The sequence below is a fragment of the Myotis daubentonii genome, chromosome 8 (genome assembly GCF_963259705.1).
Source record: "Myotis daubentonii chromosome 8, mMyoDau2.1, whole genome shotgun sequence".
Classification (NCBI taxonomy): Eukaryota; Metazoa; Chordata; class Mammalia; order Chiroptera; family Vespertilionidae; genus Myotis; species Myotis daubentonii.
Window position 1 is genome coordinate 58,449,035 of NC_081847.1, and position 13,718 is coordinate 58,462,752.

The 13,718-nt window shown below is 42.7% G+C and overlaps 1 protein-coding gene across 1 annotated transcript; it reads left to right on the forward strand.

Annotated features, from left to right (window-relative positions):
* The first annotated feature begins 7,369 nt into the window (after window positions 1–7,369).
* Window positions 7,370–8,194, forward strand: LOC132239750 (U6 snRNA-associated Sm-like protein LSm1). The gene has a single exon (XM_059706520.1). The coding sequence runs from the start codon at window positions 7,510–7,512 to the stop codon at window positions 7,885–7,887; it is 378 nt and encodes a 125-aa protein (XP_059562503.1). The 5' UTR covers window positions 7,370–7,509; the 3' UTR covers window positions 7,888–8,194.
* Window positions 8,195–13,718: the final 5,524 nt, after the last annotated feature.

The window sequence follows — 13,718 nt, forward strand, 5'->3', positions numbered from 1 at the left end:
TAAATAACCAGAAGTGGAAATGTTGAGTCACACGTGAATTCTATTTCTAATTTTTTGAGTAATCTTCAAACTGTTTTCCATTGTGGCTGCACCAATTTACAATCCCCAAAACAGTGCATGAGGTTTTTCTTTTCTCTACCAACACTTGTTCTTTGCTGTCTTTTTATAATAACCACTAGAGGCCCGGTGCACAAAATTCGTGCATGGGGGTGGTGGGCTCAGCCTGGCCTGCACCTTCTCCAATCTGGGATCCCTCAGGGGATGTCCGACTGCCGGATGTCCCTGTGGGATCGGGCCTAAACCTGCAGTTGGACATCCCTCTAGCAATCTGGGACTGCTGGCTCCTAACTGCTGGCCTGCCTGCCTGCCTGCCTGCCTGATTGCCCCCTAACTGCTCTCCCCCACCCACCTGATCACCCCTAACCACCTCTGCCTTGGCCCCCGCCACCATGGCTTTGTCGGGAATAATGTCCAGAAGATGTCCAGTCTAATTAACATATTACCCTTTTATTAGTATAGATTCTGACAAGTGTGAAGTAATATCTCATTGTGGTTTTGATTTGCATTCCCCCGGTGATTAGCAATGGTGAGCATCTTTTTCATGTGTCTTCTGGCCATCGGTATATGTCCTTTGGAAAAATATGTATTCAGATTCTCTGCCCATTATTTAATTGGATTGGTTTGCTTGGAGTTTCTTTATGTTGAGTTGTATGAGTTATTTATGTATTTTAAACGTTAACCCTTTAGTACAGGGGTCCTCAAACTGCGGCCCGCAGGCCACATGCAAATACAAATATTGTATTTGTTCCCGTTTTGTTTTTTTACTTCAAAATAAGATATGTGCAGTGTGCATAGGAATTTGTTCATAGTTTTTTTAAAAACTATAGTCCGGCCCTCCAACAGTCTGAGGGACAGTGAACTGGCCCCCTGTTTAAAAAGTTTGAGGACCCCTGCTTTAGTGCATATATCATTTGCAAATGATATGTTTTGCTATGCATAAGCTTTTTAGTTTGATATAGTCCCCTTTTTAAAGCCTTGCTTTTGTTTCCCTTGCCTGAGGAGATATGTAAAAATAATATTGCTAAGAGAGGTATCAGAGTTTACTGACTATGTTTTCTTCAAGCTATTTTATGATTTCAGGCATAACATTTCAATCTTTAACTCATTTTGAGTTTCTTTTTGTGTATAGTGTAAGGAAGTGGCCTAGATTCATTTTATTACGTGTATCTGTCCAGTTTTCCCAATACCATGTATCTAAGAGACTGCCTTTTCCCCCATGTATATTCTTGTCTCCTTTTTCATAAATTAATTGACCATAAAAATGTGGATTTATTTCTGAGCTTTCTATTCTGTTCCATTGATCTGTGTGTCTATTTTGTGCCAGGACCATACAGTTTTGATTACTCTAGAAGGCGGTTTATTTTTGCTGGGCTAAGCCTTGGTTGGTAAAAGAATATTTTTGAAACTAAGTTATAACATTGTTATGGCCTCTTAATGCTCTTTTAATTTTTCTCCTTATTATGCTTTTGCCCTCTACCTCAGGCTTTAAACATAAGTCATTTCATATATTGAAAATTAAATATTGTATTTAACCTCTAAAATACAATTTATTTTAAGAATTTCTGTAAGTCAGTAAGAGCAATTACCAGTTAGTTAATTATATTAACTATCATGCAGTTACCATATAGAATCACACTCTTTGAGGCATAAGATCAATGAATTGAAAATCTTTGTGGGTGCCATTTAGAAATGACTTAGGGGTGAAATCATGTTAAGCTAAAGTGGAGACAATGCATTATTTAATAGTGTCTGGGCTGAATTCTGATTGCCTGCATAAACAACTCATCAATCTTACCATCTACTAGGGACACAGAGGATATAATTTCTTATCACCTGACACAAAATAAATATGAAAAAGCCTTCTGTACATTTTCGGTTTTCAAGTAAACTAAACAATTGAAAATTGAAATGGACTTTTCAATTATTCTCAAAATTGGATCTTGTCACAAGATGACAAGTTATATTTAGAGTATAGCGAGCCATTGGCTAGGGTTGGTGAAGATTGTTCCAACAATTACTAGGTTTAATTTTTAAGGGCTTATTCTCCCTTTTCCCATCTTCCTCAGAAAAATAATGTTCTGTCTTAAATTAAAATTTTGAGATTGCATATATTTTGTTAAATTAGTAAACAAATTTAATCATAGCAATTCTATTTCAGCATGTTTTATAAATTTGGAGTATGAATAACTTGTCAAAGAAAATATAGAGTAAGTCTAGTTACAGAATTAGAGTAACATGTTGTCTTTGATAAAAACTCCTCTACAAATCTACCGTGTTTTAATACAAGATCATTTTGACCTTGTAACAACCCAGCATTTGTGACCTCTCTATTCCAATGACACACTCTAGACCAGCGGTTCTCAACCTGTGGGTGGTGACCCCTTTGGCGGTTGAACGACCCTTTCACAGGGGTTGCCTAAGACCATCCTGCATATCAGATATTTACATTACAATTAATAACAGTAGCCACATTACAGTTATGAAGTAGCAATGGAAATAATTTTATGGTTAGGTCACAACATGAGGAACTGTATGTTTAAAGGGCCAGAAGGTTGAGAGCCACTGCCTAGACCGGTGATGGTGAACCTATGACACGCGTGTCAGAGGTGACACACGAACTCATTTTTTTGGTTGATTTTTCTTTGTTAAATGCCATTTAAATATATAAAATAAATATCAAAATATACATCTTTTTTTACTATGGTGCAAATATCAAAAAATTTCTATATATGACATGGCACCAGAGTTAAGTTAGAGTTTTTCAAAATGCTGGCACTCCGAGCTCAGAAGGTTAGCCATCACTGGCCTAGACCATGGTAATTATTTGTTAATCCATCTCCACAATGGGATAATTGGCTCCTCAAAGAAAGGGATGATGTCTTTTATATGTGTGTATCCCTAAGGCCCACTGGCCTGGTATATAAAGGATTCATCACACACATCAACACTAATAAAAGAGAAAAATGGTAATTGGCGTACGAGCTACCCTTTTCATTGGCTAATCAGGGCTATATGCAAATTAACTGCCAACTAAGATTGGCAGTTAACTGCCAACAAGATGGCGGTTAATTTGCATATGTAGGCACAATGCAGGGAGGCGAAAGGGAAAGCAGGAAGAAGCCCCCTGCCACTGACAGTGATCGGAAACCCAGGGGGGAGCTAAGAGCTGGGGGGCAGGGCAAAGGCGGCCCCAGCCATGATCAGAGAATCAGGTGCCTTTGCCGCCCTGGCCAGTGATAGCAGGAAGTAGGGGTGGAGCCAGCGATGGGAGCTGGGCATGGTCGAAGCTGGCAGACCCAGGAGCTAGGGGTCCCTTGCCTGGGCCTAAAGCGAAGCCCATGATCGTGGGGCCGCTGCAGCTGCGGGTCCCCGCTGCCCGGGCCGGACGCCTAGGCCAGAGGCGTCAGGCCTGGGCAAGGGGCCGATCCTGCGATTGGAGGGTGATGGGGGTCAATGCCTGAGGGCTCCCAGTATGTGAGAGGGGGCAGGCTGGGCTGAGGGACACTCCCCCCCACACACACCCAGTGCACGAATTTCGTGCACTGGGCCCCTAGTCTATATAATAAAAGCCTAAGTGACCGTAATGGCAGAACGACCAGAACAATAGGTTGCTATGATGCACACTGACCACCAGGGGGCAGACGCTCAACTCAGGAGCTGCCCCCTGGTGGTCAGTGTGCTCCCACAGTGGGAGCGTTGCTCAGTTGACCGATGGGAGCCAGATGCCAGGCTCATGGCTGGCAAGCACAGCTGCAGCAGTGCAAGCCTCTCCTGCTTCCTCAGCAGCGCTACCAAGCAGCTGTGGTGGTGGCAGGCGCAGCAGGCCAGGATGAGTGGGAGTGGCACAGTACCTGGCCCGGGCTCGGGCTCCTCCCCTGCCGCCTGCCACTTAGCACACTACTATATCCTACAGGGGATTTCAGACTGCCAGTTTTGACCCGATCCCAGCAGGCCAGGCCTGCAGGGATCGGGTCGAAACTGGCAGTACAACATCCCCCGAGGGGTCCCGGATTGCGAGAGGGTACAGGCCAGGCTGAGGGACCCCATCAGTGCAAAAATTTGTGCACCGGGTCTCTAGTATTCCATAATATTCTTTGGCCCTGGAATCTACTTTTAATTGATTCTTCGTTTTCTTCCACATTAGTCTTATTAATTTTCTCATTTACTAACCTGTGTTATATTCTTCTGAAGTGGCCTTGATATTGAAATCATTAAATCAAATTGTTTCCAAAAATATTAGAATCTGAGAGCTGAAATAACAATAATAACTAAAACCATTATCTAGGCCCACCCCCTCATTTTCTAGGAAAGGAAACTGAGAACCACAGAAAATAAGTCACTTGTCTCAAGTCACATATTATTTTCTCTCAGTTCTGCTTTGTTTAGTTGAAATTATAATTCAATACTTCCATCAAAGAATTGGTATCATTGGAAAGACAAGAAATTAAGGGCTAGACAGAATAAAAGACAATTTGGAAACAGAGCTGCCCTCACAAATGATAAAAATGGGCAGCAGCCCTCATTATGGTAAATGGTAGACAAGTACATTATGTAAGGTAGTGATGTCAACTGCATGCCTGAAAGCCTGAAAAACTCCAATAAGAAATTAATCCACTAGTGCTTGAAAATGTTGATCTGGCTTTTACCCAGTGCTGATCAGTGGACTCTGAGTTCCTGCATCTCAGACCCACAGGCATGCTCTCATCTGCTACCCTAGAACAGAAGCCCAGCTTCTCACCCTAAGCCAGAACTTTTACAGTTGCATTTTAGTATGTCAAGCCTAAAGGGGATATACTGGACCATATAAGCGATATGGCTGACGTTTTCAGTAGCTTGTGCGGCAGACACAGCGATGCGCCTCTCTAACTCACCTCCCCTTCTCCCAAAGGATTGCTTTTCTCTATTAAGAGTCTGGAATTATCTTCTGTGACTCTCTTGTGACCTGAGCAACAATATGCAACTTTATATTTATGAATTGAAATATCTCCAACCAATCAATGTGTCTCTCTTACATCAATGTTTCTCTCTGTCTCTAGACTTGGATTCCAGTGTGGAATCCAACCCTCACATATGCATAGCACAGCGGTTCCCAACGTTTTTTGGCCATGCCCCACCTAAGCATCTCTAAAATCCTGATGCCCTCCTGTGACATATAATTCTTATTATTCAAAAAGTGAGCCCATATTCACAAGGAGGAAGCCTAAAAGGCCATTAACTTGGTCTAAACAAACTTCCAATGATCATGGCATCCATGAAAGAGAAAAATAAATGAACAAAAGGACAGTTGAAGTACTGAGGAAGAAATCATTAAGAAATTATTTTAAAAAATAATAATATGAAGTGATATGAAAAAAATAGCAAATAAAGTTTCAAAACATATAATGGAGAACTGAAATGCATAAATATGTCACAACATATATTTATATACTGTATACGAGGTCCCTAGGACTATAAGAAATACGGAAAATTCACTGTTAATAACTCATTCTTGAATTGCCCCCCTTAAAAATCAAATTGTCCCCCACCCCCTGTGGGGTGTGTGCCCTACATTGGGAACCACTGGTACAGCAGTTTAGAAATCCCATCCCCTTCTCTCCCTCTGGCCGGTGTGTGCAGCAGCCAGACTTGCCACTCTGCCAAGTGGTGCCCTGAGTTTGCCGATCATTTGACAGTTTTCTGCTCAGGCAGGAAAACCTAGTCAAAGCTTTCAGAAGGTCTGAGCATCCACGTAGGATCTTGGAAGAGCGAGGTTATTTGTTAAATGACCTCACCTGTCTTTACGGTGATGGACAGTCCAGAAAATTGAGTAGCCTCCACAAGCAGATTTATTATCCATTCATGTCATTTGGTGTAGTTGGATACAGTTGCCAGCACACAGTAATTTACAAGTAGCCATCTCAAATACTTTGCAGGGGGTTTTATTTAAAGATTTTTCTTCCAAGGATCTCAAGGAACAGTTCAGGGATGTGATATATATACTAACATTAGAATTCAAGTTGGACCATAAAACATTTTGGGGGGAACTTTAAGCTCAATTCAAAGCCATGATTCATGTGATCAGTGATGGCAAATTGATCATACTGTGGTAGGCAGACAGACATGAGCAGAGCAAGGATAATGGACCAGGTACAGAAGGTCACCGAGGTGGAAAGCCCGGAATGTTTAGCAACAGACAAAACCAGGAAAACAAGAACCTCGCCCTCACGGTGACCTTTCCTCCCCCAGCATATCAGTAGTCTAGTGGTTTTATTCCCTGATCTTTCATATCACTGGTCATGCACTGGAATGTTCAGACCTTCCCCTGACCTTTCCTTCCCTGGCATATCACTAAGTCATGTGGTTTTAGACCTCCTTAAAGGAGAAACAACAGGCCAGAGAATAACCTCATATGACTCCCATACAAGTCCTTCCATGACCACTCCCTCAAGCATTGGGCCGTCAGGACAAGGAAGTTCTGACCCACATCAAATAATCTTAGGAACAGCCCTACCGAGTTTCTCAGTGGTTAGAGCAGGGGTGGGCAAACTTTTTGACTTAAGAGCCACAATGGGTTCTTAAACTGGACCGGAGGGCTGGAACAAAAGCATGGATGGAGTGTTTGTGTGAACTAATATAAATTCAAAGTAAACATCATTACATAAAAGGGTACAGTCTTTTTTTTTTTTTTTTTTAGTTTTATTCATTTCAAACGATCCGGCCCGCGGGCTGTAGTTTGCCCATGGCTGGGTTAGAGCATCAGAACTAAGACTGAAAGGTCTCAGTTTCAAGTAAAGTCAAGGGCACATAACTTGGTTGCAGGCTCAATCCTCAGCCCTGGTCTGGGCGGTGTGGAGGGCAACCAATCAATGTGTCTCTCTTACATCAATATTTCTCTCTGTCTCTACCCCAACCTTCTACTCTCTTTAAAAAATCAGTGGAAAAAATATCCTTGGGTGAGGATTAACAACAACAACAACAATGTACACTAATAAAAGACAAACATGCAAATTGACAATACCTTTGCTACACCTTAAGCCACACCCACCAGCCAATCAGAGCAACTATATGCAAATTAACCCAATGAAAATTGCCATTTTCTGTAGGCAGGAACTTGCATTGTACACACGATGGTTTAGAAATCTTATTTTTTTTTTCTAAAGACAATTCTTTCCTAATGGATAGCTATAAACGGTGTGTGTGAGTTTAAAAGGTGAAGAAAATAATCATTTTCTCCTAAAGAATTTCAAAATGTGGGTAATTTTGGTGCAGAAAACTGAACTTGATTAAAGTCTCTATATTTCAAAAAAAAAAAAAAAAAAAAAAAGGCGGCTGAAAGCCGGGGCAGAAGTGCGGGTCCCGGTCTGGGTCCCCGTCCCCGTCCCGCCGAGGCGGCGACCACGGTAGGAGGAAGGAGGTGTTGGACGCGCGGGCCCTTCGCCACTTTACGTTGCAGCCTTATCTCAGCTCAGCATGAACTATATGCCCGGCACCGCCAGCCTCATCGAGGACATCGACAAAAAGCACTTGGTCCTGCTGCGAGATGGAAGGACACTTATAGGCTTTTTGAGGAGCATTGACCAATTTGCTAATTTAGTGCTACATCAGACTGTGGAGCGTATTCATGTGGGCAAAAAATACGGTGATATTCCTCGAGGGATTTTTGTGGTCAGAGGAGAAAATGTGGTCCTACTAGGAGAAATAGACTTGGAAAAGGAGAGTGACACACCCTTGCAGCAAGTGTCTATTGAAGAAATTCTAGAAGAACAAAGGGTAGAACAGCAGACCAAGCTGGAAAACGAGAAGCTGAAGGTTCAGGCTCTTAAAGATCGAGGTCTCTCCGTTCCTTGAGCAGACACCCTTGATGAGTATTAACTCTGCTCCGAGGCTATTGCTCTTGGGGAGCAGGGGCTCTCACTGAATGAAAATGACATTTTTCTTTTGGATTCTTTCACATGTGCAACATGAAGAAATCATGTGGCTTTTCCCCCTTTTTATTAACAAAATCATTGTTTAAAGAAATAGCTGGATGGACTCCTTTCACACATCACTATGGAGCCAGCAACTACTTTTCTATGTTGCTCTTCTCATCCCAAATTAGAGTTTATAGGGAATAGTCTTCATTTGCTTGTAAATAAAATACGAATCTCAAAAAAAAAAAAAATCCAATAAATACACATTTTAAATGGAATTTAAAACTACTCCTTTGTGAAAGGACACTATAAACTTTCTTTCCATTATTGTGATATACAAGGATAGAGTTTTAAAAACAAGAGAAAATAAAAGCCCCCCAATAAGGGGGGAAAAGCCAATGTGGAGATATAAATATTAAGATCACGAAAAAAATCACCCGACAGCTGTAGCTTCTTCTTCAAAGTGCTGGGGAGGTGGGGGAGGGAGGGGCGGGTCAGTTCTGAGGTTTGGACCATAAATACATATATATGCATATCTATATATGTATATATAGATAAGAAGACTTCTGCACCCCCAACCCGCCCCGACTGCAGTTTAGGCCTGCTCCCCATTGGCAAATGGACATCTCCTGAGGGCTCCCAGGCTGCCAGAGGGATGTCTGACTGCCAGCTTAGGCCCAATCCCCCAGGGAGCGGGCCTAAGCCAGCAGGTGGACATCCCCTGAGGGGTCCCAGACTGTGAGAGGGCACAGGCAGCCATGGAGCTGGAGCAAGCAGGAGGCTTGGTTGCCTCAATGATGGAGGAAGCCAAGTTTCTCGCCTGCCGCAGTGGCTCTAAGCTCCACTGAAAGCAACAAAGTTTCGATTATAGAAGGTAAATGAACCCCAGATACCTGCTTTCACCTGGCGGTGGCCATGGAGCTGGAGCCTTGGGTTACCCCTGGCAATGGAGGAAGCCAAGCCCTGGCTGGCTCTGAGCTCTACTCCAGGCTACAAATTTTCAATTATAGAAGGTAAATAAATCCCAGGAAAAAAAAATAAAAAAAGGAGAGGCCGGGAAGGCTTGGCCAGCCTGAAAACGGCCCTCAGCCCCTCACCCAGACTGTCCAGGAACCCCAGTGGGGACCCCCCACTCTAAAGGGGGTGTGGTTAGCTGCAAACAGCCATCAGCCTCTCACCCAGGCTGGCCAGGCACCCCAGTGGGGACCCCCACCTGAAGAGGTGTGACCAGCTGCAAACAGCCATCAGCCCCTCACCCAGGCTGGCTAGGCACCCCAGTGGGAACCCCCACCTGAAGGGGTGTGACCAGCTGCAAACAACCATCATACCCTCACCCAGGCTGGCCAGGCACCCCAGTGGGGACCCCTACCTGAAGAGGTGTGACCAGCTGCAAACAGCCATCAGCCCCTCACCCAGGCTGGCCAGGCACCCCAGTGGCACCCCAGTGGGGACCCCAACCCTGAAGGGCAAACCAGCTTGCCCCCACCCGTGCACCAGGCCTCTATCCTATATAATAAAAAGGTAATATGCAAACTGACCCTAACAGCAGAACGACTGAGAATGACTGGTCACTATGACACACATTGACCACCAGAGGGCAGACGCTTAATGTAGAAGATGCCCCCTGGTGGCCAGTGTGCTCCCACAGGAGGAGCTCTGCTCAGCCACAAGCCAGGCTGACAGCTGCCAGCACAACGGTGGTGGTGTGAGCCTCTCCCGCCTCCTCAGCAGTGCTAAGGATGTCCGACTGCAGTTTAGGCCTGCTCCCCATTGGCAAATGGACATCTCCTGAGGGCTCCCAGGCTGCCAGAGGGATGTCTGACTGCCAGCTTAGGCCCAATCCCCCAGGGAGCGGGCCTAAGCCAGCAGGTGGACATCCCCTGAGGGGTCCCAGACTGCGAGAGGGCACAGGCCAGGCTGAGGGACCCCCCCAAGTGCACAAATTTTTGTGCACCGGGACTCTAGTAATGCATAATTTTGGAATTCTTAAGGATGTATCTGCTTGTCAAGTCAAATTGTTTTATAATCCATTCTGATATACTTTTCCATCAATATTTTCTTTTAATTGTTGTTTGTATATGAAAGCAATAATGAGAAGCATGTCCTATCAGATTCCCAGGAACTTAAAAGTAACAGAAATTAAGTTGCAGAAAAATATACACACAATTAGATGGGAATGAGCTTCATGACTCACTCCCTCTGAGAGTAATCAAAACATTGTATAAATGGATGACCAGTGAATTTGCAAACACCTAACACTCAATCAAAATGGACTGGATGAAATCTCAGAGTAAAGGAAGTAGAATGTGATTGTAAATTAGTGAACAGTAACAACCCATATGACTGCAATTTATCTGGAGAAAGACTCAGAGAGCAAAATCACAGAGGAGAACTTGGAACACAAAAAGTGGAAGAAATGAAAACTTGTTTAGCCAGCACTACCCTGAGAGAAGAAACACTGAATCCTGGGAAAGCAAACTATCCCAGAGAGATAAAATAGTATGAAGAATGTCAGCTTTGTACTTCAATTGCCTGGGTTTGAATTCAACCTCTGAAATTGGCCAGCCCTGTAAACTTTGGAGAGTTCCTTAAATTCTGGTTCCTCTGTATTCTCTCATCTACTTAGTGGGGAGAACACCTCCTGACCTAGGAGGTTACCTCATGGGGTTACTGGGTGCACTTATGAATCAATATAAGAAAAATATTTATAATGTGCCTAACAAAGTGATTAATAAATGTAATCATATATTATTATAACTCTATTATGTCTCAGAGATGATTCATCAGTCACTACCATCGGCTGTTTGAAATCTTCAAAATTACCCATGCTTTAATTCCAAACAACCTTTAAATTATTAATTTGGTCTCACAAGTATCCTGATGCAACAGAGAGGGTACCCTGGATGGGGTTATGAATATTATTCCTCATCTTTCCCTATTCCACTGTGATTTCATAAATTGGCTGTTTTGTGGAATGACTGCTCAACTCCAGGACTCTAACAAAGCCAAGTAAACATCAACATAATGCCACAGGTGTGGGGGTCTCTTAGTGAGAATTTCACACCTTCTCACCCTCTTCTGAGGACATTCAAACTGCCAAACTGCCCCTTTCTTACTTGTAATGTCAATTAAAATATACATGCTCTAAAATTAATATAACACTGTTTATCCATTACTGTGAGTTAAATTGTAATTTAAGTCTGATGAGCTTGAACCCTACGATTCAGCTTAATTTAAATCCAAATAGATACTTTACATCTTTTGCTTAAAAACAAAGTACAACTGATCCATCATATTAAAAAGAGGCACTTAAAGCTGAATTACCAACTAATATTTCTGATTAGGCAAATTGAAATAGAGTAGGAAAATGCAGATGCTGTGGGAAAGTCTTTAATTGTAAAGGTAATATATTCTTAAGAAGTTGTTCTCAACAGTACCTTTTGCTTTTCTATATTTAATTATTTTCACAATGGCATTTTTTGGAGAGCCCAACAAATATAAGTAAAATTATATTTCCTTTAGTCAAAGAATAAATCTTTCTACAATTTATTAAACATTCTCCCCCGGCTTATGTAAAGAAAAAAAGTCTGCTAAACACAATTTAATTGTTCTTGATGGATCAAGGATTGTCATCATGAACATTAATTATTGTGCTATGCTGGTATTATGATATATGGAGTTGATTTTTCTTCCTCTTGATACCATTGTAATTAGGTAGTTATTAATAATAGAAGGAGCAATGAGGAAGCAAAACATTATAAGCATGGCCATTTGGGCAGCTTCAGCAGGAAGCTGCAACTTTACAATCCCCAGAGAATCACTGGTCCATCCCAGGCAGATTATTGGAGGAAGAGTCTGGACAAAGGGGAAGATGGGCACATGCACAGTAAAGTCAGAATGACATAGGGAAGGAGCCTGTCATTCAAACCTGGGAACAGAGATCATTGGCTAGAGGGGGCAGGGCCACGGCAAGCCTGTGAAAATTTAAGGGTACATAAACTCCCAGAAAAAGGAGCTTGCTCTTGGCACTCTGGTTTCTTTGTTTTGCTCCTTCTTCCTTGACTTAGCCTGCGTTCCCTCCGTAGCCATGTGGCCCTGTGGATGCCACACGCGTTGGACTGCTGGACTCTAGCTGGGAACACAAACTCAGCTAGCCTGATGCTGGATTGGACAGTATCCCAGCGTGGAATGGAAACTCTGGGCAACAGCTTTAATCCTAGCTCAGTTGAAGCCACAGCTACGCTTCTACAGTGGGACGGAGGGAAATGGAAGCTTGGAAACTCAGGAATTTAACTCCATACAAATAAATGCCACTCATTCTCCCATGCCAATCTCAGGAAATCCCTTTTCTTGTGACATCGCAAGGAACCCACTCCCACCAGCAACCGGTGGGGATGAGGAGAGCTCCCCGCTGATCACACTCTGAATCCTCCCCCACAGCTAAGCTGTTTCATTTTTTCTTTTCCTTTCCAACTTTATGTCTGCTATTTATTGTCTTCTTTTTACCTTCTGTCCATTTTATGCTGAATTTTTAACTTTTTTTATAGGGAAAGGAACAAAGTTGGGAGTTTAAACATAAATTTCTCTTTTCCCCAACTTACTTCTGAATCAAACTGGTCAGAAAAGTATAGACAAATGAAGAATAAATATCATTTTTAATATTGATATCACCGATGTTGAGTGTGACTTAGGTTCTGACAACCATGAGATTCTTGAAACTAAACCCCAGAAGATGACAGACTTACCCACAAATCTAGGCTCTGTTCTAGGTGCTGGCCCTAGAAAAGGTATCGCAAAGAGGGCCAGACCAAAATTCTGCTTCCTTCTAAGCAGCTAGTTTCCAAAAGAAAAAAAAAAAGTTAAAATCTTGCTCCCTAATTAACCAGTAACTTCTAAATGAATAAGGGGTATAGAGAGGCCAGGAACATAACACCAATAAACATCCTCATATATGAATCAATTAACAATGGAAAGGAAATTCCGCCCCCAAAGAGCCAAACAGATGAAGACTGGAGTCGCAACTCCACCACCATCATGTGAAAGTGACCTTAGGCAGATTACCGAACCTCACTCATCCTCAGAATCTTTGTCTTTTCGCAAAAAATAAATAAATAAATCCTGTGCCCAAAGATAAAATTAAGTAATATAGGACAAAGTGAAGGCTCACGATCATTGTGGCTGCCTTCCCGACCACTGTCCGACCTGCTCTACCTCTCCTTGCCTGTTCCTGGGCTTTGATACTAAGGAAACATGCCATGAGTAACCTTTGCAAATTAATGGGAGTGCATCCTTCTGTTAGTCAGTGACTAATTAATTGCTTCTGTCATCTTAACTTTGCCACTTCTGGGCTGTGTTTTTCATGCCTTGCATTTAAAGGTTTTTTAGCCCTACATTATTTGGAGGCTGTTCAGGAGTTTATTGTTACTGGGTAGCTGGTAGCAAAATTCTTCATCCATTTCTTTTTACATGTAACAGCAAACATTAAGTCCCCGAGTTTACCAAAAATATAAAACATGATCCCTACTTTTCCAGGAGCTTGAAACCTAATTTAAAGCTATCATAATTGTTTAGCTCCAACGTGTTTGTGGTGGGCAATGCAGTTAGGAGAGACAAACTGAACCGAAGCAACAACAGAAGGTGGCTGTTATGAGAGGGAATGAATGGGAGGGACTGGAAAAGAGTCTAAGTCCAATATTGATGTTCAAAGAATGTGTGTGGGGGGGTGGGGGAGGCAGCAGGGGAATATGAAGTACCCCCCCCCAAAAAAAA

Coding starts and splice junctions, on each gene's coding strand:
- LOC132239750 (XM_059706520.1), top strand. CDS start 7,510: ATGAACTATATGCCCGGCACCGCCAGCCTCATCGAGGACATCGACAAA.